The 23,285-nt window shown below is 40.8% G+C and overlaps 1 protein-coding gene across 1 annotated transcript; it reads right to left on the bottom strand.

The window, feature by feature from the left end:
• Positions 1–10,173: 10,173 nt before the first annotated feature.
• LOC101161097 (ubiquitin carboxyl-terminal hydrolase 31) lies at positions 10,174–22,572 on the bottom strand. The gene is made up of 16 exons (XM_011488103.4): positions 21,212–22,572; positions 18,839–18,976; positions 18,547–18,638; positions 17,915–18,007; positions 17,578–17,713; positions 16,902–17,052; positions 16,569–16,749; positions 16,372–16,483; positions 16,186–16,280; positions 15,491–15,568; positions 15,240–15,369; positions 15,020–15,139; positions 14,704–14,929; positions 14,457–14,615; positions 14,017–14,169; positions 10,174–13,919 (listed from the first exon to the last, which is right to left on the bottom strand). Exons 1-16 carry the CDS (start codon positions 21,743–21,745, stop codon positions 12,412–12,414), a joined length of 3,906 nt encoding a protein of 1,301 aa, XP_011486405.1. The 5' UTR covers positions 21,746–22,572; the 3' UTR covers positions 10,174–12,411.
• Positions 22,573–23,285: the final 713 nt, after the last annotated feature.

The raw sequence follows: 23,285 nt of genomic DNA, 5'->3' as shown, positions 1-23,285 counted from the left end.
TTGACTGTAAAAGCACTTAATGAAGCAGGGAGCTCGTCTTATGACTTGAAGAAAGCTGAAGTGTGTAATTGGGCACTCCATTATTCAGTTCTTATTTGCCTCTCTGCCTTAAATGTCTTATGCTGCTTTTTAGTGCGTTTAAAAGATCAGCAAAGCTGGAAAGGGTTAGGGTAAGGAATTATATTTTTAAAGAAAACATTGCTCCTCAGGAGGCTGAAGTGGCTTGTTGGTTTTCTGGGTTTTTCTTGAAGGTAATTACTGTTAATTTTAAAATAAATCCTATGTGTATGATGGAAAAAAAAGCTTGGTAGAAAGAGACTTGGAAATTGTGCTGCAGCAGAGTAGCGTGTGAGATGTGTTTTTTGTTCAAGAGAACGGCATCGGCACTTGAAAGCAGAGATGTTGATTGTTGATTACTTTAGTTTAAATCTATCCATATTTTATTATGTATTGTAATTTGACATTCTAGTTTTTACATTTTAGATCACCAATGGTTCTGTCTGCAAAATTCTGGGAAATCTGGGAAATCTCACACACAGCAGCTAATATAGAATAATCTAATGATTTAAAACACCAAGCAGACTTGACACTTCATGTGTGAAACTCGGAGATCACTCTAAATAATCACATTTTCTGCACATGCTCAGTTTGCAGTGTTGACCATAAATGGAAGTAAAAAGCAACCCCATTAAGCATGCACAAAGATGAAAGCAACACAAGGAGTCCAGTTTGTAAATCGAGACCTTTTTTTCATGACGCATTTCAGTATTTGCCATTAAAGCAAATGTGACTGTAATTAAAAAATTTGAAATCAGAGCAAAGAATCATGTCAAATGACATAAAAATTTAAACTTAAGAATCCAGATTTAAGTAAGCTTACAAATAAATATAAAAGTCAAGACTAGCCAAAGAAAAACAGCAGCACTAATGTGACCTCTCTGTTGAAGTATATAGCTAATGCAAGATGGAGACCAATATGTTATCCATACACCATGTGCGGAATAATTATCATTCCTCAAAAATATATGTTCCTCATGAAAATACATTTGGCTTATAAATATGATCGTCCAGATTTTTAAGCAAAAATCCAAATAATTATTTTTGCAGACACAGAATGGGACAGTCAGCTTTTTTTAGTGCTTTAAAGTAAAAAAAATAATTCTTTAATCTAAATTTAAGTGTTACAGAATTTTTTAATTTCAGAAAAGTTCTACATTTGCCTTTTTTTTTCTTTTCCAAAGCCCTGTGTTGAAGAAAAAAACATCCAGTTGGATGACTTCTTTTGCCAGATCATTCTTAGAAACCTGAAACTGTTTGTGAAATCCAAGACAGACAGATAAAAAATAATATGAACTATGTGAATTCTTACAAGATCTTTGAACATTGAGAACATTAATAAATCTTTTGCACGTACAACGTATCTCTATATCTGACTCTAGAAATCTAGAGTTGATTCAGGAAGTATATCCCTGACTTTGCTAACTTTTGACTTGTTCTCATTTTATTGCTCCCCAGCAAATGGCCACAGCAGATTGTCCAAAGAAAAAAGTCATGAAAGATTCTCCTGTCTCTGTGACCCCCCCCCCCCCACACACACACACACACACACACACACTCCACCTATATGTCTGCCTGTTCTTCTACATCTCCCCTCACAGCTCCTCATCCTCAGCCACCGTCCTAACATTCATTAAGCTCACAGGACATCCAGGTAGGGGGATGAAAGCACATTGGCTGCACCACCTCTGTTGCCCTACTTGTCATCTTGCTCGCCAATAGCTCATTTCTGTGGCTCTCCCAGCACACACAGGTGAGCTTCCACCCAATCGGCCCTGTGAGCGGCAACCCCTCTTTATGGTACACGGGGGTCCTAATTAGGCCTGGGGGTTGAAGAAAGGCAATCCCAGAGAACAGGCATCAGCCAGAGTCTGATTAGACTCTGCTATTGAACGGCTCTCCAGAGATTGCTTGCAGGTCAAATCTCCCTCTCTCCTTCTACTTCTTTTTCAGCTCAGCCTCGTTTTCTAATATGAATCCCCCAGGAAAGACCCATGCAAATCCTGATATTCCTTCACATTTTAGAGCTCTATGATGTGACCTATTTGCACTGAAGCTTGAAGGGGTGCTTGTTAAGCTAAATTAATGTGCTATGTATATTCATGTTTGTCTTGTCAAATGGGGATAATAACGAATTAGGACAAAATGAAGAGGCTAAAAAACAAAATGCTGTACATGTGTATATTAAATGTGCAGAATTTTGTTATTCAAATATTCCTCCCATCAAGTGTAGTTTTCATGTTCTCGTTTTTGAGCATCTACCAGATAATTACTGAATACATGGGAAGGAGTTCTAAGGAACTGTTAAAGACAATAATGAAAATCCTGTTTTTGGTGTTTTTTAACATGTTCTTGTGGTTTTTTTTCTCATGATGGAGGAAAAATATAAAGAATATTAGGCTTTGACTGCATTTCTGAGTATTTCTTTATTGAAATCATTGTGAATCAGGAGCAGACAAAAAATGCTGTTGTAAAAAGTTTCCAGGTGTGATGTAAAAGTTCCCTTCTCCACTCCATTCTGGTTCATCCGCTTGTAGACAGCTACTGTGGATCCATGTCCATCTGACATCTGGCTCCAAATTGTACGGCTGGATTGTTTCGATATTGCTCATCATTTTTGTTGCACCCATAATGGTAGGTTGGGGTTGTGAGGTGCTGTAAGTTAGCGGCAAAGCGTGATGGCGCTTCCTCCATGGCAACAGTCCTGCCCACAACTCTCCTATGCCCTAAAAAACAACTGGTTTTTTTTTTTAATAATGTGGCTAATAATGCCCTAATCATAATTTAAAGACCACTGAGAAGGCTTTAATAATAGATCAAAATTGAAATTTGCTGGTGCTCATGACCAGAACCAACTGGACAGGGACACTAAGTGCAGATCCGCCTTTTTAAATGATTATTCACAAAATGCATTTTTGAAGATTGCAGTTCGGATGGATTCAAACTTTAAAGGTCTTCTTTTCTCTGCAGCAACTAATAATGTCTGAAAACAAAAAAGATTGTGGCTAAAGCCATATTTTCAAGTGCTCAAATGTCACCGAGTTGTTCAATTCGTGTAAGTAATTTTAACTTTTCTCCAGCATAGTCCCAATTCTATTTAGCCTCAAACATACATTTTGGAGGATTTTTAGTGAGCGAAGAAGCAGCAAAAGAATATAATTCAATGAATCTTCCCCTGAGACTGGAAATACTTGGATCATTGTCTGTGTGCATCTTAACAGGCTTGTTGCAAGATCCAAAAAAAACACAACTTTTTTACATCTGAGTTAAGCTGGAGCGAATAAGAGAGCACACATTGACTCAATTATCCTCTTCCTCACCGTTTGCTCATGATGTTCTCATGGGATTTCAGTAGATTCCCTGGTATGCGAAGGAGACAGCAGCTGACACTGTAGAGGGAGAGATTCAGTAGTGCACCTCATTCAGTCCTAATGCTTCAGAATAGTTTAGCTTCCACACTCGACAGGATGTCCCAGTGGTCAAAATCACCAGTGGCACAGGAGCCAAATTAAAATGAAGTGCTGACAACTGGGGTACAGCCTCAAGTATGTTACGATACACGCTCTGATGAAGGTCAGAGTGCACACAGGCAATGAGCATGAGATTTCCAGGATTACAAGAAAGTGAAGAACGGCAGAGATATATTTCAGGAATAACTTTAAATGTAGGTCATTGGCTTTCACTGTCATCTGTGCGCAAATGTCTTGTTTCCGCTTATCTTTTCAATTTGAGAGTGAGAGAAAGATGTGACATGGTCGGAGCTCCTTCAAGATTTAGATCTATGACTTTCTATGATGTCCTCCAAACATTACATAAGCGCCATCTCCTTGTTGTTGTTGTCTCCATTTGTCAGACAAGTGAGAGTATGCCTTCTGTGGAGAAGCTAAAGTGAGATGGAGAGCTGATTAGATCGGAGAAGTAGTCAGACCTCAGCGCCTATCTCACCGGGAGATGCGTTCTAATTAGAGAGCGCGCTTCGTGTCTCGCTGAGGAGAGTAACAAGCTTCATCCCAAAGCTGCCTCTGGATGAACGCACCAAAAAAAGAAAAATCTATTTGATGCAGCAGAAACTCCTGGACTTCAGACAGCACCTGGGTTTACATGCAGCACATTTAGATATTTATGGAGGGGTGCAGGCTGTGGGAGCACTTTCTAAGCTGAAAGTCTTGAGGATATCAGCTGTTGTAAACCACATCTATTTTGCAAAGGAAGAGTTAAAACCCAAAGTTTTGTAAACAAGTAGAGAGAAAAACAACTTTGATGCTTTTCCAAACTTTGGGATCAAGCTTTGGGAAAGGATCGGGAGCAATCCAGCTTATGAGTGAGCATATTTTAATAGCATTTCCTTCTTAAACAATATGTGCCGTAGATACTGCAAATGAGGGGATCATTGTGGACAAAACTGATTATTAATTAGATATTTGGGGGTATTTTAAAACAGCAAAAGTGAGTTTAAGTCATTAATTATTTCAAAAACTTCAGATGATGTAAGATGCTATTGTCCACATTTAAGAAGTGAGCAAACAGTTCTTGATCTGAAATCAAAACATTTTCAACTCAACTGAGAGTGGACTTCAATGGTGAGTTTGCCATTTCAGCTGACTGTTGCCCTTTTCTCAGTTTATAGATGCAGTGCAGTTGATTTATTGACAAAAAGTTGGCCAGGCCTTGCAATAGTAGCTTACAAAATGCTTCAGTTATACATGGAAAGTAATGCCTTAGTCACTTGCACACGTACGGGAGTTGACCCGTACGTGGGGTGACCGTGGAGGGTTGTGGACAGAACAGGATGCAGTTCTCTTGAGGCTCGTGCGGCCAGCTCAAGGGACGTCATAAAAGTGGAGCGTATGATGATCATGCCTGTGGCATTCTCACCTCGACTCGTCATATGGACACATGTCTCCCCATGTTGGGAGTCCCCTCTTCAACCGGTCCTTGTTCGACACGTTGAAGAGGTCCCAAAACGTTTGTGATTGATTTACGTTTTCAACCATAAAAATATTTTTTTTATTTTTTTCAGGGATATTTTTTCTACATGCTACGTATCCCATCATGCATCACACATATCGCATAATGCATCTCAACCAATCACCGTGGCCCTGTGACTGTGATGCATTCAAATACAATAGGACAAATGATAGGCTACGTAGCGTGTAGCCTACTAGCCTTCGGATGTAATGCGACTGCTAACGAGTATGTTAATAAAAGACATGACCTGAATATTATTATTCCTACTCGACCCTAAACTACAGCTGGCCAGCTGCCCGAATGCCGGCATGACAAGCAAAAGAGCTCCGCAGCGGAGCTAAGAGCTATGTCCAGTGAATCACTGCGTATGGCGAAGCAGCAAGCTTGGGCATCCTAAATTTGATTTATTCTTCTTATATTCATTGAGATAATAATTAATTGATCATTCTTGTTTTTGTTTTTCCTTTCGCGTCACAGAGACAGGAAAGTTACCGCTGAAAGCGGCTTTTGCGGCCGGATGGAGAGCATATCCGTGTTTATAAATGACTTATGACGGGAATAACTATTTCATTCACACATATTAATTATTTCATTTGCACAAATTAATTATTTCGAGGGAATGAAATATTATTTCGTGGGAATGGAATGTTAATTTGTGGGAACAAGAAATTAATTTGTGGGAACGAGATATATTTTATTTTTTCCATGTCAGGACACGGGCTCCGTAATGCTACATCTTGATTGCAACCATTTTATAACACATTTTGCTGCTTTTCCTTTTGTTAAATTTGAAATGACCTTAACATTCACAAAACCTACAAAAAGTAGAGTAGAAAACTTGTTTAGTGCATTGGGGACCCATTGAGATTTTCCAAAAAAGATATCTGCAGCCAAAGTTCCAGCACATCCACAGCTGGGTGGTAAATCAAGCAACATCTTTGAAAGAGTGTATTTGCGGATGCTTGTATATGTTGCCTGTTTGCACCCACTTTTTTTTTTTAGCAGAGAAATATCAAAGTGTGTTATTTGCCTCCATGAAACTCTGCAACATCAAAGACTAACCCCCCACTCCCACAAGAACCCAAGAACCTCGACTTTTTTTTTTTTACTCATGCAGCTTCGCCTGTCTTCCATCTCAGCATTGCTCAAAAGGCAAAAGCCTCTAATGGTACAAGATACAAGCCAAAGAAACTGCTGCCAACAAAACAGGAGGGGGAAAAAAAGATCAACAACCAAACAGACACATTTTAGATGATGATTGACGTCCATGTATCTTTTTATCATGCTTGTGATCTTCGTCCAGACTCATTCTTGCCAGAATCTGTGGCCTCACACTTTGGCTGATGCAGCAATTTGGTGTTATGTGCCTCTCTGCCTGCCAACCACCTGGCCAGAAAATGCATAATCAACCTCCCAGTCAATCACTCCTCACTCAGCCAGGGGTGTGGGATGATTGTCAGAGAAACGTGGAAGACATTTGCAGGATGTACATCCAGCTTTGACACTTTACACCTTCTCCCCAACATTCTGACACATCTTCTACATCCACCTTTACCATTCTAACAACCCAGTCCTGCACACTGTAATGCAGGCACAGTGTGAAGGAAGAGCATGACAGCTGGATGTCAGCTTCCAGGCTTTTGGAAGAATCTCCTCTTCCAATTTACTGTGACAGTGCTATAATATCAGTAAATTACTGAACCAAAACCATCTTAAAATCAAATCGAATGATAGAGATCAATATTGGAAGAGATTTTATGGAATAAATTAATATTACCCAGATTCTTTCAGGACAACAACTAAGAGTACCTTGGGTCTTAGTTGTTTTCTAGGCACCATTCACTAATTGAGGTTATGTAATTCAGATATGGATGTCCTACATGACACATCATGTATATTGCAGTGCTTAGAAAGCACCCCCCACCCCCCCACCCCCATGATGCTCTGACTGTACTCAAGCCGTACAAGATTTTTCATTTCCAATTATGAAAAAGAACTAAAACATTCCATCAGAGAGCTCAGCAGAAGAGAAATAATTAACGTCTTTGCTTCTAAAAAAAAGTAAATCATTTAATTTGTTTTTCCACTTAGCAAGGGGGGGGGTGGGGGTGCCACAATGAGAATACATTTGAAGATGTGTAGGTCTTAAAATATTAAGGCTCAAATAATTAACTAATGAGTTCCCCCGAACGATTTTAAAATTTCAACTAAAGGCTCAAGTTTTCTTTCGTTTTACGGACTTCAAGAAGGTTGGACTTCGTGAAGTTTTGCATCAGGGGAAAAGTGCAAATCACAAGTTTTTTTAAGGGTCATATTAGATCCCTAAATCGCTGATAAAGTTTGAAATGAAGGATTTAAAACATAAGTGAAACAACTTCCTGTCAGATCAGAAAAATACCTGTCATGTTTTTCACCACATTCACACATATGTTTAAATAAATAGCTTTTATTAAGAAAAATAAATTGTCTATCTAAAGAAAAAACTGTTATTCTTATTTTTGCTACAGAGTCTCAACTTTTTCTTCTGAAGCATGACAGCTTTTTTGTAAGATAAATTATGTTGTCCAGATTTCTCAAAGAATTCCATTCCTGCAATGTTTGGGTTTACTTTTACTTTCTGACAGTTTTATAGATTTTGAATTTAATCACAAGCATTACTTTGGATGCTTTTTGGAAAAAGGTTTTGTAACTTTAAAACATTGCTTATGTTGCTTCTCTAAAGACAGAGGTTAACATGCAGAAAGCCATTTCCTTGTCAAAAGTTTAATCAAAGGAGGCACAGTTGTTTATATTTACTATTGTTAAACTTAAATGCATTCAACTTTAGGTACTACCTGTAAAATGGCAGTTATGCAAACCGCCAAGAATCCAAAATAGTACAAAAGAATCTGCCCTTTTATTAAAACATGAAAAAAAAAGATTAAACATATTAAAGATACATTTTTTGAACAGAAACTGCAGCAAGATGCAAAATGCTACCAAGGAGTGATGGCCCTTTGCAGTTTCATAGTTCTCCTTAAAGAAGAACTCACTGTCAGATGTTTTGTCTTTACACTTTTGTAAATTCACACTTTTCTTTTTATTATTTTTCATGACAATAATTCAGTAACGTTCCTTTCCACAAGCCACATTTCCTAAAACCACCAGGTCATTTCAGGTCATTATAGGTCATAGCAGTTAGTCGGTCAGTAAATTTTCAGTATTTTCATACAGCTGGTTTGGTTAATATGCGTAATGAAAGTAATACCATTCAAATAAACATGGTTAAAATCTCCTCATCGTTCATGTCCAGTTACCAGAAACCCAGTTGTTTAATAATAACTTTCCCAAAAATGAATACTTAAAATAGCTATGAATAATTTGAGGCCTAACTTCCATGCAGGATGCATGTTAATAGTAAATGCATGTGAAGTTGGACTACATTTATTTCCTTGTTAGGTGCTGGAGTAGGTCTCTGCAACTTCACTGATCTAAAATTCCACTCCGACCATCGTTTGATCTATTGTAAAATTGTTTCCAGCTCTCTGTAATTATGATTATGCAGTTTTAGCTAAAATGTAAAATTCTGTGTGGTTTTCCATTGGACATAGTTTCTGCAAAGCGGCAAGAGTTCATTAGAAATCAGAGTTCAGAGTTCATTAGAAATCCGTGGGCGGACGCAATTTTCATTAGAGTGGATCTTTTAAGCACATTTAGAGAAGAGGAAAATTATGTCCTCTCGTCCCAATAGCCAACATTTTAGTTTAATCAAATATTCCAGTAGCTTAAGGAATGTTAACTGGAGCTGCTTTCACCTGCTTTCACACACATTTTTTCATCTCTTTGTTGTTTTATTTTTAGTTGTGAGACAATATGATGTAAACAAAATGCTTTAGGGTTTCAAACGTCCTAGATTCTCAGAGACTGCACATTTGAATGAAATATTATAAAGATAATCAGACTGTGGACACTAACTCTTAAAAGCAACACAGTCTCCTTATAATAAATCTTGATTTCAGAACATGTCTCCTGCAACAGCAAGCTGAAAGAAAACAGCATCACACCTATAAATGGTTGTATAAATGTGAAACACGTCACCCAGTACCACCAAAAACTAGATATGCTCCCCACGCTGCAGGAATGCTAAATTAAAACATGTGTTAAAAATAATGCGGCCACTCAAGTGAAGGCACTTATCTACTGACCATTGCCTGATGACTTTCTGCAACATTCAGAATCAAATTTGGCTCCATGAGAGATCAAAATTAGACTGATCACTACAATTAGATTCTGCTTGTAAAATGCACTTAGTGCCTCAACGAACCCAAAGCAAAACACGCAAACTAATTCGATAAGTGAGAGGCATCATGATCAGGAGTCAGGAAGGCTAATGTCACAGTTTGTGTGTTAAATCTTGATAAAAGTTGCTGAATTTTCCTCTGAGGTCTTGCTAACGATGCTCTCCTGGAACCGATACAACTGGCAAATGATTATTGATTCCAGCACTAGAGGAGCCTGGCTCATTTACAGAATGATGTTCCAGGTTGCAGTCTGTGAGTTTTTCTAATTATGTATGTTGTTGGGAGGGCTTTGTGTTTCTTTAAAAATGCTCAGTGGAATGCTATTTCCTGACAAAAAAAGCCCCCCCTCCTCCTCTATATCGCATGTGGGGGGAGGCACTGCAGGGCCCTCGCATTGAGGCCACTTTTAAAATTTTCATCATTTTTCCAACTGCACAGGGGGTGAGAAAGTGAGAGGGTGAAAATGCAATTCCCAAAACAGATGACTGTTACACAAAATTACAGAAATAGAAAGACAAAGGGGGAACATTAACTCTTAATGCACTCAGCCTTGGGCCAAACTAATAATGCCGCAATTGAATCAGCTCTAAATAAATGATGGTGCTGTAGTTTAATAACACATCATCTCCTTCAGTGACAGCATTGGATTTGACACCGTTATATATCTTAATCAACCAACAAGTTGAAACTAAAGGGCTTTTGTGGCAAACAAATTTACTGAGAGTGCTGCTTTATCTTCCTTGCTCACTGTTTCTGGACTCTCCTGAGGTTTTCAGGCGAACTCTGAGCACCACCAAGTGGACCTAAAGAAAACAGTGCTGGGTATTTGCAGCACACACAATGTAAAACAAACCACCCGAAAGCCGCCTTAGGTCAACACAATGTTGCTTTAATGGTGTGGTCTTATTTCGCTCATTGCACTGCATTTGCTCAGGCCATGCCACCCTTGAAAAAATAAAAAATGAAACACTGTACATATCAAAATATCCCGGACGCGTATGGAAAAATGGATGAATAAAAACCCGACATTCTCGTGCCTTTGTATAAATATGTCATTTCTCATCATACCATGAGCACCGGAGGAGTCTGTTTGTGATGTATACTTCATGTGTTAAGAATAAACCCACAGCATCAACACTGGAGCAACCAGACACTAAAAATGATGGTATTACAGTTTTTACTGTTATATATACACTGTGTATGCCACAATAGCAATTTGTAGTCATGCTGTTTGGTTATGTGAACTCCTTCCTGAGCATAGCATTTTTAAGACTACTGTTTAGCTCCATGAGAAATTCAGTTTTTAAAGGAATATTGTTTTTGATTAATAATTCTTTCCTATGCTGCAAAACATGAGATGGTTTTGTATTTACGTAGTATAGGATTATTGTTTTTTTTCTTCAATTTCTTACAAAAATATATTGGACAAGACTGAATATGATCTTTCTTCAACTTAAGGCTACTTTAAATTTTGGAAAAACCCTGGTAAATCTTCTGTCTTATCAATATATTGATTCTATTTTCCCGTCTCTCAAAGCAGATCCAATTAATAAAACATTAAAACTACTAAGAATTAAAAAAAAAAAAAGAATCTAAATTATTAGTTTTGAATAGCACAAATGCTCTGCTGTTAAGGTTGTCCAGAAGCTGTAAAAAAAATAAAAATCAATGAAATCTGAGGTTAAATTGTAGCTGATTTGAGAGTGAATGAGCAATACCTGTCATTCATAAAAAATGGCTATTACTTAGGAGAAATGTGCAAATAAAGCTTTAATCAAGGATGTCTTTGCATGCTCTCCGATGCAAGCTTTTGGGGGGAAAAAATGAAAATACATTTACAAATAAATACAAATCCAAGAGCAGCACGTCTACATACTCAGTGAGGGCATTCGCTAGAATCTGCTTGCATAGTTAAGTGCATGCATTTAAGCAATTTATCATGCAACAGCTGTCACATATTCCAAGATTCTCCGTCAGTGTTAACACAGTCAGTGCTGATCTGCTCTCCAGCTTAACATGTGCACAAGCTGTGATGTCACGTGTGATAGATGTACTCAAACGCATCACGGCTGCTTTATGTACAAGACTGGTGTTCAGCGAAGGCCTCCCAGCTCCCTCTGAACGTGTACATTTTTATGTCGGGCATGAGGTGGCTCGTATGCGATAACCCTGTGTTCATCTGGAGGGAATGTCTGGAGACCTGCGGCAGTCTGGAGAGGTTGATGGGGGGACAGGTAAGTGGTGGCATCCGCTGAAGGAAGGAACAGGTGGACTGCGATGTGAAGAAGTTGGAGGCTAAAATAGGTTGGTAAACTGTAAGAGCTGCTTTAAAATAGTCTCAGGACGGTACATTTCTATCTTTTTTACTCTTTTTGACTCAGAAAAAATAAATAATCTTAAAGGCTGTTGCAGTTTCTATACCAAAGAGTACATGTAAACAATACTTTGGGTTAAATAGGCTTTACGTGTGTTTTAACTTGAAAATTCAGTTTTGAAGTGCTTAATAAATATTAAAATTCAATTACAAATTGACTGACACCTGGAGTTATACAATTTAGATTAAATATTTCTTATGATTATCCGAGGCACTGCTGTTTGTTGTTGACGTATGGCTCTCAAAACGGAAGAAGAGCAGTCACTACATAGTGGATTTTTCAAAATAATTCACTGCATCAGCATGTTGAAAATTGCCATAAATGTCCTTTGGTGACTAAGCTGTCCGTGTTTGATGGATTTCAAAGGTTTCTCCCCTCCCCGACATCTACTTTCCATCTTGTGCAAATCCTCTTTTATATTCACCTAAGCCGATCCTTTTCCCAACGTCGCTACATACAGAACGAGGCAATAATGTCAATACAAGACCATGCTTATTTACAGTGTACGGTATAATATTCTTTGAAATCAATGCTATCCATACAAAGTGCTTTGTTAAAATCCATTCCTAAATAGCTATTTAACAACGTGGACAGTGAGCGTCCAAATATGGCAGCTGGATTCAGCTACAGGTGTTATAAAGGTGTTAATCAGACACTTACTTTATGATAATAGGAATACATAAAAAAACACCTCAAAGCTGCACTAGAAAGATTGTTTTTTCAAGGAAATATCACTTGGATTTCTGGCTAGTTTGTGTAGAACTGATGGGAATCTTCCTGGACTGGGTCTTTTTAGCAGGCTCCTTCTTTGAAAGGTCCTTCGAAAGCCCAGAGGTTTGGGTGGTTGATTGAATCCCAGGGAGCTTAGCTTTTGTGGAGGACAGCAGTGAATGTTTAGCTGCAGCTGATGCTTTAGTGGGCCCTTGGTCTTTGGTTGTAGTTACATTATTCTGGGATTCCGAAGCCACGTTTTGGGCTTTTTTGCTCGCTCCACGTGCGACGACTTCTCTTAAACCATCCCCAGCACAATCTTCTGGGATGCTTTTAGTCTCTCCCACCCCTGCTTTCCCGCTCTCACCAGCTTTACGGGTGTCCTTCGTCCTCAGAGCCGTTTTAAAGAAGGATAAACCTTTGTCCTCTGTCCTGCTGTTCCCCCGGGGTGACTTCAACTGTGACCCCGCTCCAGGAGATGAAAGGCCCACGCTTGGAGATCGGAGGCTCGCCATAGAGGAGCTGCTGCTGGAGCTCCGGCCTGCTGCCTTTTCTTCCACACCCCTGCTCAGACGTCCTTCTGCTCTAGCGGTTGAACTCAGCCTGGCAGGAGGACCTCCATGGCTAACTTTCCTCTCAGACGCCGCGCTCACCCGTGAGGATTCCCGGCTTGCGCTCCTATCTGCTGCTCTAGCCCTTCCTGAAGAGCTTTTCTCGCCTCTCTCTCGAGGTGATGGCCTCCTTTGAGAGTTTGGAGGTGCTGTGGAACTGCTCTTCCTCTGCCGGGAGTCAAGATGTGACCCTTCTGTAGTTTGGGGGGACCCTTTCCTGGAGGGAGTTGCTGCTCTTGAGGTCCCACCCTTGCTTGTCTTTAGTGGTCCGTCACTTTTGGTATTAGAGGTTGCTGCCGCGCCCTTGGACTGTGTTCGAGATGGCGACTTATCGATGGCTGGGGAAGCAGGAGAGAGGGAGCTGGATGATGTTGAAGAGGGGGCAGTCCGCTTTTTAGGACTTTTTTCACTCTCTGACCCGACCTTAGCTGAGGTCCTTTTGACACCAGAACCATCGACACTCCCGTTTCTTTGTTTGGATTCCTTCGGAGAGACTCTGTGCTGTTCAGTGGTTGTGACCGCGTTGTTGTCCCCTGATGAGATAGCATTCCTCTGCTCCGCCTGTGTCATGGCCTTGACATGCACTTGTTCTATGAGCCTCTTTCTCCCTGAATTACTGTCCAGGGTAGTGAGCGCTGATTTGCCATCTGACAGCTTGTCTAGTTTAGGTGAAGTTGTGAAATATGTCGGTGACAGCTGGGTATCAGCGACCTCTCCGATTCTTTCCAGTGTCTGGGACGAAGAGTGGGACTCCACTGAGAAGCGGGAAGGAGAGTTGGAGCGAAGCTGGAGCTTAGCCGAGTGGGACCAGGAGGGTTTTGTGCCATTTTCACTCAGTGCCAGCGGACTGGCGATAGAAGATCTCGAAGTGAACGTTGGTCTTTGCATGCCTCTTACCGCTGGTCGCATCGATAGCCCTGCATGTTTAAAATCTTTTAGTACAAGATCATTCTCTGCCAGTCTAAAAGCAAAAAAAAGGAAGAAAAAAAGAAGAATTTTTAAAACAGGTTTTACCATCATCTTCACTTCGTTCACCAGCAAACTCAGCAGACTCTGAGAGGGAGGCCAGCGAGGTGCGTCTCGAAGAACCAGATGACGCCTGGCTGGGTGGACGGCTTTCCATCAGACGACTTATCCAGTGTTCACATAAAGAAGAGCTGGTAGAGCCTAAATAGCAAAGAAGAGGCAATAAATCTGTACTGTTTACTTTTAAAGTATTTTGGAGGGTAAATCCTTAATTATTGATTAATTCTGGGATTTAGAAGATTTATTTTTACAACTCCTTAAAAACATTTTCCTTTTCACATAAGCAGAATCAATCATAAATAAAACATAATTTAGTAGATCAACAAGTAAACACATCATGAATTGGAAATGCATGACTTTCCTTCCTTCACAGAGTCAGTTTGGAGTTTTTGGGATATTTTGCACATGCTGATATTGCTATAAGTTACCTCCTACTGAACTGTTGGCAGACCAGGATGGGATTGTCGCCCGTCTCTGATAAAACAGGATGTAAGCGGTCTGCTTGCAGACCTCATCTTCTGATAAGGGATGAACGTCGCTATCATCAAAGCAGTACCACTGTCCGTCAATGGAGTTCTTACAAAAAGCTGCAAGGCACAGCAGAGCACAGCGTTACGAACACCTCCCCCATGAAAGAACGGCCTTTAAACTCCTCCATGGTTGTGCCGGTCTTGCCTGTGTAATGGCCCCCTTGCATGGTCCCGTGATGGTTACACACTGCATACAGGTCATAAAGATAGTCCTCCGGATCGCGGCCCAACCCGTAAGGCCGTCTCCACGGTGACCAGTGAGAGGGAAGGCTCCAGCTACTCTGGCTTCGCTTCACTATGTGAGGCGCCATGTCCATCCCTGTGAGCGGAAACTTCACCGTGTTCTGCATCTTCATACGTCGATCTCCATCCTGAAGTCACATGTTTATGATATTTAGAATTTAAAAAAAAAAACAGCCACAAAAAAGTTTAAAGCTCTTTAACTTGATGAAAGTTGGGACCTGTCTGAAGCGCTTCAGGTGCAGAATAAGGATGTCTGGCAGAGTCCAGAGGCTGAGTTTGATGCTGCCCTGCTGAAGCTGCTTACAGTGTGGACATCGCCATGCATCATCAGGGGCCAGCTGTAAGTACATTTGCACACTTTTGAATGCTCATCTTTATTATGGAACATTCTCTTCACGCTCCACTTGCAGCCCAAATGCAGCCCAAGTTTCAGCACACCTGCTCCTCTTTGGTGTAGAGTTGAAAGCACTGGGCAAGAGAACAGGTCTGAGGCTGCAGATGCTGCTCCTTCACTTGACGAACGCTCTCAGCATCAGGGATGTACTCATCCTCAGTTCTTTTGAACAGACTGGGGGCGTAACATTGCACACATCACACAAATTAGTTGCTCCCATGTGTCTGATGGGAAAACTAGCACCTCGCCCCATCTGCCACAAACTTAATTAAGAGTGTTTGAGTCTTTCACTTACTAGTCTTTCGTCTCCTTGTCCCACTCAACTACAATTTTCACATGAGGAGGACCGCCTGAACCACAGGATTTGTACGCCCTGTTAAAGTTAAAAACATTCATCTATATCAGTTTCTATGACTTCAAATGAGACAAACAGAGGCAGATATTAAAATGGATGAGTTATGGATCAAAAAGTATGTCCTATAGAAAATGACACACATGTTTTAATGTTGGCTAAAAACAGCATAATCATACTTAAAAGACCACTGGGAACGCTTTTACAATAAATCAAAAGATGATCAGAGTGGGACTTTAACTATAAAAATATGTGTTTGGTCCTTATTATTTAAGCCCAGGTAAAAAAGTGAAACTTTTAGAGAAACAAACAAACTGTGTATTCAGCTACGAATGAAATCGAAAATGTATGTTTTCTATGTTATTCAGCTATGTAAGTTCAAATTTCATTTTTTGTCTCATTACTTTCATCTCAAAAATCCATGCAGCGACCGCAGAGGTCAATGTCTTCTTACAAGAAAAATCCATAAAAACCTAGATAAGCCATTACACATCCCTGGAGATGCTCTAACATCAATACTTCTAAAGACATACCTTTGCACCCTAATCTGCACTAAGAGAATTGAACTCACAGCAAGAGCGATAATAGCATTTGCAGTGAAGCAACGCTGCTCTCTTGTGGTGATGCATTGGAATTACCTCTCCACAGAGGGATGGCAGAGTGGCTGCTCCTCCTGAGGCAGCAGATATGTGATCCCAACCACTCCCACCACACGCAGAGTGAAGGGCCCCACCTGCAGGCCACCAAGAAGAAGACACTTTAAACCGGCGTGAAAACAGGACGTCAAATTATGACAATCTGGGATTTTGGAATGTAGGAAGAACCTGAACAAAAACGCCAGGCCGCAATAGATGCCTCATTTTCTCTAGGATCTCTTTCTGAAGTGTATCCCATGCCACCGTGCGCTCCAAATACAGAATAAATGGGTTCCCAAATCTGCAGGAATTACAAGAATTGTTTGGAAGGAAACATTTGTGGAGCGGGTGATTAAAACACCTGCTGGTGTTCAGAAAAGTGATACCTGCGGCCCTGCTGTCCGGCGCAGGCTCTGTTGCACACCAGCAGCACAATCTTCTCAGCCTGCCCGCTGTTCTTGTTGGGGCTCTGCGGTGGCGTGACAGGCTCTTGTATCTGTGTGGACATCCTGGTAATGTCTGTGGCGTACTTCAAGTTGTTCTGATTGAGAATAACATGTGGGCTCCCTGAAACGAGCGCGCAAAGAGGGAAAATTCATGTGGAGAACAATTGATCAAAGCATTCCATGCAGTACATTTTCCCAAAATTACTTGAATTCGATCTGGAATTTCACAACAACAGGGATAAACGGAGTTACAGGATAAACAGGGTGCAGTACCGCTTCGCTTGGAACGGATCTGATCAGGTCGGAAAAGCTCTGGTGTTTCAAACGCAAAAATGGAGTCGCCCTCCTGAATTATCTCAAGGTCCTCATCGTCGTCACAGAAGGAGCGATGGAAGCCGTCGGAGTACATTTCAGTGAGAACAATCTGCACAGAGACAAAGACACTGTGTGCTGTTGAGCATTTAAATCCCTCATGCAAAAACTGATCAAAACAGGTAGCAGTGATGGTAAATCAGAAACAGGCAGTGCAAAAACAGAACACTTCAATCAGGAGGTGCACAGTTTAATAATTTACATGTAAGATCAAACAAAAAGTGCACAAATTCAAATAAAAATGCTTTCAAGAAATTACACTGCATTTGGGGAAATAAATATAATCCATTTGTACAGAACTTTATCAAATGTCTTTTTCTGAATTCTAATAAATTATGTCCTATTTTTCTGTTTTCACATTTTTGTGAATTATCATTCATTCAGTTTTGGTGGAGTTGGGTTTGCTGACAGCTAAAAGATCTTGTATCAGCTTAGTATTTTCTTCTGTTGTAGCGCTGTTCCCAAACATAGATTTAGAGAGTCTAAATGTTTGTCTACCTTAATTACTGAATTCAGTCAAAACAGTGTGTCTTGAAGACGCTGCAAAGTCATAGCCTTAAAAGGAGGTCGCTCGCACCTGTTGAGCAGGGATTTTGGTCTCTTGGGCCACAGCTTGTCTTAACCTGGAAACGGTGCCAGAGAGAGGCACGGCCACGCCCACTCTCATACAGTGAGAGCACTTCCCCTGGTACACCACTGTCACATACAGAGGCCTGCAAACATGAAACAGACCAGAATCAGTTGGCTGTTTCCTAACCACGGCTGCTCTGCTGTTACAAAGACAGACGCGATCTTCTAATTTTAGCATTCTCCTGTTCCGCCTGGTTCGGATAGACTCTTTACCTCTGGGTTCAGATGAGATTTTGTTACGCTTTTAGATTGAAGTTCATGAGCAAGACTCAGAGCCATCTTACCGTGTGTGAGGTACTGGGATTGGCAGTGAGATGCAGAGGAAAGGATCGAAGGTGTTGCTCTGTTTCTGGCAGTGAGGGCAGGTCAGCGAGGACCTAATCAAGACAATTCACATCACAAATCACATTTTCCCTTTCCTGTTCTAAAAACCTTAGATCGTTTCTCCAACATACTGATTTTTCTTTTTCATTCAGCTTAAAGCAAAAATGTAACCATAGGAACAACTGTGACCCCTGACATTTATGAATAAGACCCATTTCAATAACCTCCTTAGATGTTTGCTGCAACGGTCAAATATTAAAATAAAACACAAAGATAAACATATTTGACCGATTAAACAACAAAAGAAATGGAAATATATATTTATAACAATTGTAGACAGTCGCTGAACTCCTAATGGCTGCCTGTTTTTAAAGGTTAAAAAATGAGTCCAAATGTCACATCACCCCAAATAGACATGGTCTATTGGTTATGCAATCAATTCCCCACTATTAAAAAGTTATTTTAGTTTTCTTTTTTAAGTAATTAGTTGTATTACCTGTGTAGGAAATAATTAACACCATTTAATTAGTGCCTTTCTGTCAACCTTCTTGTTCTTTGATGGTTAATTCTGTGAATGACAGAAGAATTTCACCTGTATTGTGCCTGAAACAGCTCCTGTACAAAAGAGCCAGGTGCTGGGAGTGGAGATCCTTCAGGGACAGCTTCTTCTTCTTCTACTGGAGGCTGAGCACAAATGTTCATTGACACGAAATTGACATTGTAACTCAGAAAAAAGAAGAAAAAAAAATCAAGCAACAGGAGAAGAATCATTTTCAGATCAAATGAAATCAAATGCTCTGAAATCTTAATTGTGATGTTGAATGGCTTTCATAATCCCTCTTTAATCATTGTTAAATCTGATTAGGATTTCAGGTGGTGTTTACCTTCCTGGGTGGTCTGCTTTCAGGATGAACGATTTGGTTGAGGTCTTCATGGACTCGGTCCAGTAACCAGAGGAGGAACTCCTGGGCGTCATGTTGGGAATTTCCTCTGAACTGAAGGGCACTCTTGGACACCACATTCTGCAGCCAGGAGCAGATGGAAAAAACTGAGGGGTTTGCAGCTAAAAATCCATACATGAGGCTGATGTATATCTGACAATTTTGGATGATTCAGATGAAGTTAACTAGAAGAAGCTTAAGGGCAATCAAGGTGGCAATATGTTATCAAAAAGGCTTTTTATCTTGAGGAAAGTGGAGAGTGTGTACAAGATAGAGCCATGTGGGATAGTAGTCGTGAAGTCCCTTCCACTCATAATGGCTATTTAATGTTTCTGGGCTGCATGAGTCTTGGCAAATTCTCCTTCTACAAATGCAGCATCAGCACCAAGCCAGCTTTGTTTCTGTGGCTGCACCGGACAAATAATGGTCTGTGGATGAAAGTAAAATGTGTGCAGGATGCATCCTTTTTAAATCTGAAAGCTTCTTTCATCATCTTTAGAGTTGTGGTATCCTCATGACAAGCAATATTTAGTTAAAACAAAGACCTGAATAACATTTTGGGTAAACCTGCTTCACAGGAATTCAGCTATTTTACCCAAAAGGAATAAAGAGGACACAGATCATGCGTGTGGAGGCTGATTAGAATTTTTTCACACTCTATTTATCCATTAAGTCATAGTATAGGTACCGCCAAAGCACAAAGACTGGATCCAGTTCCCTTTAAACATGTTGGATTGTGCATTCTGTTATCTTGAAAACCTGGTCATGAAAGAGAAGGAATTCTAAGGCTCAGTAGATGAGTGTCCTCTGTTGTTAGCACAGATGGTTCTCTAATGATCTTTAAGTGCTCTCTGTTTAGGCCCAGAATCATTAATGGGAAAATGTGCAGTTCCATTTGCATGCTCAGCCATAAAACAGTTGGATTTTGCATAAATTCATTCATTTCTTTTTAGAGATGTGCCAATTAGAACAAAATGCAACTATTTAATGACTGGTTTTAGCCACAAACTGGAAGAAATGAATCTTTTACATCAGACGCTATTATAAATGTGTATCATTTTGCATAAACTTTGTTTCCCCTTCAAACTATTCAGTATCTCCGTCTCTGATGAGACTAATGTAAGATCAAATCCGACTTTTCTGAGGTAGGCTAAATAGGGAAAAACATAGTCAAAAATAGAAATACAGCTATGAACAGGGATGATGTTTGGTCTCCTTCCACTTTGTACTGAATACTTCTGAAAAGCATTTTTATTTGTGACAGTCCTTTAGGCTGAAACGATAGGCAAAGATAGAACAAAAGTTTGTTTTAAAGATGCAAAGTCTGCTGAGCAGCGAAAGGTGTCCAAAATGAGAAAAAAAATTTGGTCAATTTGTTTATATGATCATTTATAGCCAAAATTAGAACAAAATGTATTGTTTATTGATATTTTAACTGGGGGTGGACGGTGGCGCAGTGGATAACATTCACAGCAAAAAGGCCCTGGTTCAAATCCTGGTTGGGACCTTTCTGCGTGACGTTTGCATGTTCTCCCTGTGCTGTTGGCTCGAACAGCTGTGTGAACCCCAAAGGGGTCCATTCGGATGATGGATGGATGAGCAATGCTTTTTGTCAGGGGGTGCAACTATTAATCAACATAATCAATGAATCAACTTATATTCAATCCAACCAGATCGAAAGGTCTGAGGGAATTTATTAATCAAATCGACCTTTATCCTTATAAAATCATTTCAAAATGAAATAAATCCATTTTATTGATATTGGAAAATACCATTTGTAATATCTTTGTGTGGAAAAACAGCAGTGGGGGGAATGTTATGAATCTAAAATATGAATGGATTTGTCACGTTTGTACAAATAATTTACACTTGATTATCTCTCGAGAAATAAAAGGAATCTGGAAAACTTCACCTGTACTGTTCAGTATCCAGGTATTTGCCTCTGAGTCACACTGGTTAAAGTTTTGGCTAAAGATTTCCTGGATGGATTGTAGGTCAGCGAATCGTATAGTTCAAAATGAACCAAAATCGATTATGAATCGAACCGTCAATTGTAAATCGTGTCAACAATCAGAAGTTATGACATGAATGTTGCCTCTTTGAACTGGTTGACATGCAAATCAGTAGTTTACTATTTACTGACCCTGAGCTTCAAATGGTCATGTTTGGACTAAAATTTAGTAAATATTGTGATAATTCTGCAGAAAAGTGATGTTTACCTGTTTAAAAAAAGCTATAAACAAAGACAATATATTTCCAACATAAAATGATGTTTTGCATCAACTTTCAGGCCACATGGGACCCGCAGCAGCCCACCTTGAAGTCCCTGCTGTGCTGAGGTGTGTACTCAAAGGTCCACAGAGCCCGAACCAGACCTGACAGCTGCTCGGTCACCTCCCCCGTCTCCTGCTGCAGGCTGGCCCCCTTCTTCTGCACCAGAACCCCGTTGGATCGGGGCTTCTCCCCGCCGCTGCTCGCCTCGTCTCCCTTGAACTGCTCCAGAGCCAGGTACTCTGCGAACAGCTCGGTGTTGCTCAGGCACTGTAAGATAGCGTTCATGAAGCAGGTGTTCCCGTGGTTCTTCAGCCCCGCGACTCCCGGCACCTTGTCCCCGAAAGGGAACCCCCCGCAGTCGCTGTCATCGGACGGGACCGAGCCGGCGGTGGAGCTCTGGATCAGGGCTGCTTCGTCCTTCTCGTCCTCGGTGGTTTGCTCCTCACTGCCGATGTGAGACAGGGTGGACAAGGTCCGGAGGACTCTGTTCATGAAGCTCCCCACGGAGCGCACCGAGCTCCTCCGGAACAGCTTCTTGCTGAACGATTTCTTCTCCTTGCTGACAACTTTCGACATTTTTGTATTTTTTTTTTATTGTTCTTTAAATCTCAGTTCCAGAAAGGGCCTCTCCCCTCACACAGCATCGCCTCATCTTCCTCACATCCTGAGCATCTTTCACAGAACCAGTTCTGGGGATAATATCATAAACCCGCTTGCAACACTGCGTCGGATTGCGTTAACAGCCTCCATCATGAACAGGCGCGCGGAGGGCTCCTCTCATGAACGCACGGGCTCGTCCCGCACCATCCCGCAGCCATCATCCCGTCCAGCTGTCGATGAGGCGACGAACGCTCCGCGGAGTCATTGTTCGGGAATCAGTCAATCAGCGAAATTCCTCATCATTAATTAAAGAAACCGCGCCCTGTTAACGCTCCTTCGAGTGTCCATTTTAGGGGATGCTGGGAAAAAAAATCGAGGTATTTTTTCCCGGGGCTTGTTTTCCTAATTTACGAAGTGTGGAAGCCTCCAACCGGAGCGCCGCTGCCCGCCGCTCCCTCCCGTCTGCCCGCTGACAGTCATCGCCTGTCGGGGCCGGAGACCTCCCCCCCTCCGTTCCCCGTTAAAAGTTCCCTCTTCTTGTCACAGCTCCTATTTCCGCCTCCGGGAGGGCTTTTTTCATGGCGAGGCCGCTGCTGCCGTCTCCATCATCAGTCGCAGACGGCGATACTGCGGGCGGGCAGGGCGGCGACGGCTGACGTCAGGCCCGAACACTGGTCCATGCTGGAGGAGAGCAGGCGGATGCTGCCGCTCCATCCCCGGACAGCACGGAGGACACGAGACCAACGCGGAGCGCCACGGGGATCCGCACCAAACAAAACTATCACTTCCAGAAAAACATGTGTGATCACTTTAACACGATGCAGCCTCAACCCCAGACCCCGCCCTCCTGGTAGAAAACTGAACAGAAACATGAGTCTGTAATCAATACTATTTAGTTTCAGTTTTATACAGACTTTTTATAGTTGTTTTTTTTTTTTTTTTTTAGTTTTCCACATTAAAAAACACATGATTTACCAGTTAACAACCTTTTATTATGCGTTAGAACATAAGGTACCAGACCAGAATGTCCAGCAGAAGTCATGATGCAGAACCTGGTTTGAGAAAAAATTCACTTCTAGCCTCAAGAATGTCTTTAAAAATACATTCACCCACTGCAGCAAAGAGTTTGAATTTAAACTATTTAAAGAAAAAAGTACCATACATTGAATAAGACTTTCTAAAGACACATAGGTTCATTTATTTATGCGGAAAATGATAACAAGAAGGAAGCTGTGGAAGTTTTTGAGCAGTTCTAATAAAGCAAAAAAGACAAAATATTTAGTGAATTTTCTTCCGAGTCAACAAACTTCCCAAATGTTTTAGCTGCAATCATACTTCTGCATCTTTTATGAATACTTTTAAGTATACTTCGAAGCCACATTTTCTATTCGTCAATTTTACACAACTAAAAGAATGTGGACAAAAACTTCAGAAAATGTTAAAGTGGAATGAAGATAAACAGAGGCTGTAATAAATACTATCAGTTTTACACAGCAGTGAAGAAATGCTAAAGAAA

Source organism: Oryzias latipes, chromosome 19 (genome assembly GCF_053564925.1).
Source record: "Oryzias latipes strain Hd-rR chromosome 19, Olatipes_Hd-rR_3.1".
In the NCBI taxonomy this organism is placed as follows: domain Eukaryota; kingdom Metazoa; phylum Chordata; class Actinopteri; order Beloniformes; family Adrianichthyidae; genus Oryzias; species Oryzias latipes.
This window is presented reverse-complemented; position numbering and strand designations above follow the sequence as displayed.

Coding starts and splice junctions, on each gene's coding strand:
- LOC101161097 (XM_011488103.4), bottom strand. CDS start 21,745: ATGTCGAAAGTTGTCAGCAAGGAGAAGAAATCGTTCAGCAAGAAGCTG. Junction 18,639..18,838: donor AAAGCAGACCACCCAGGAAG/GTAAACACCACC, acceptor ATTTGTGCTCAG/CCTCCAGTAGAAGAAGAAGA. Junction 14,170..14,456: donor TGCCAACAGTTCAGTAGGAG/GTAACTTATAGC, acceptor TTTGCTATTTAG/GCTCTACCAGCTCTTCTTTA.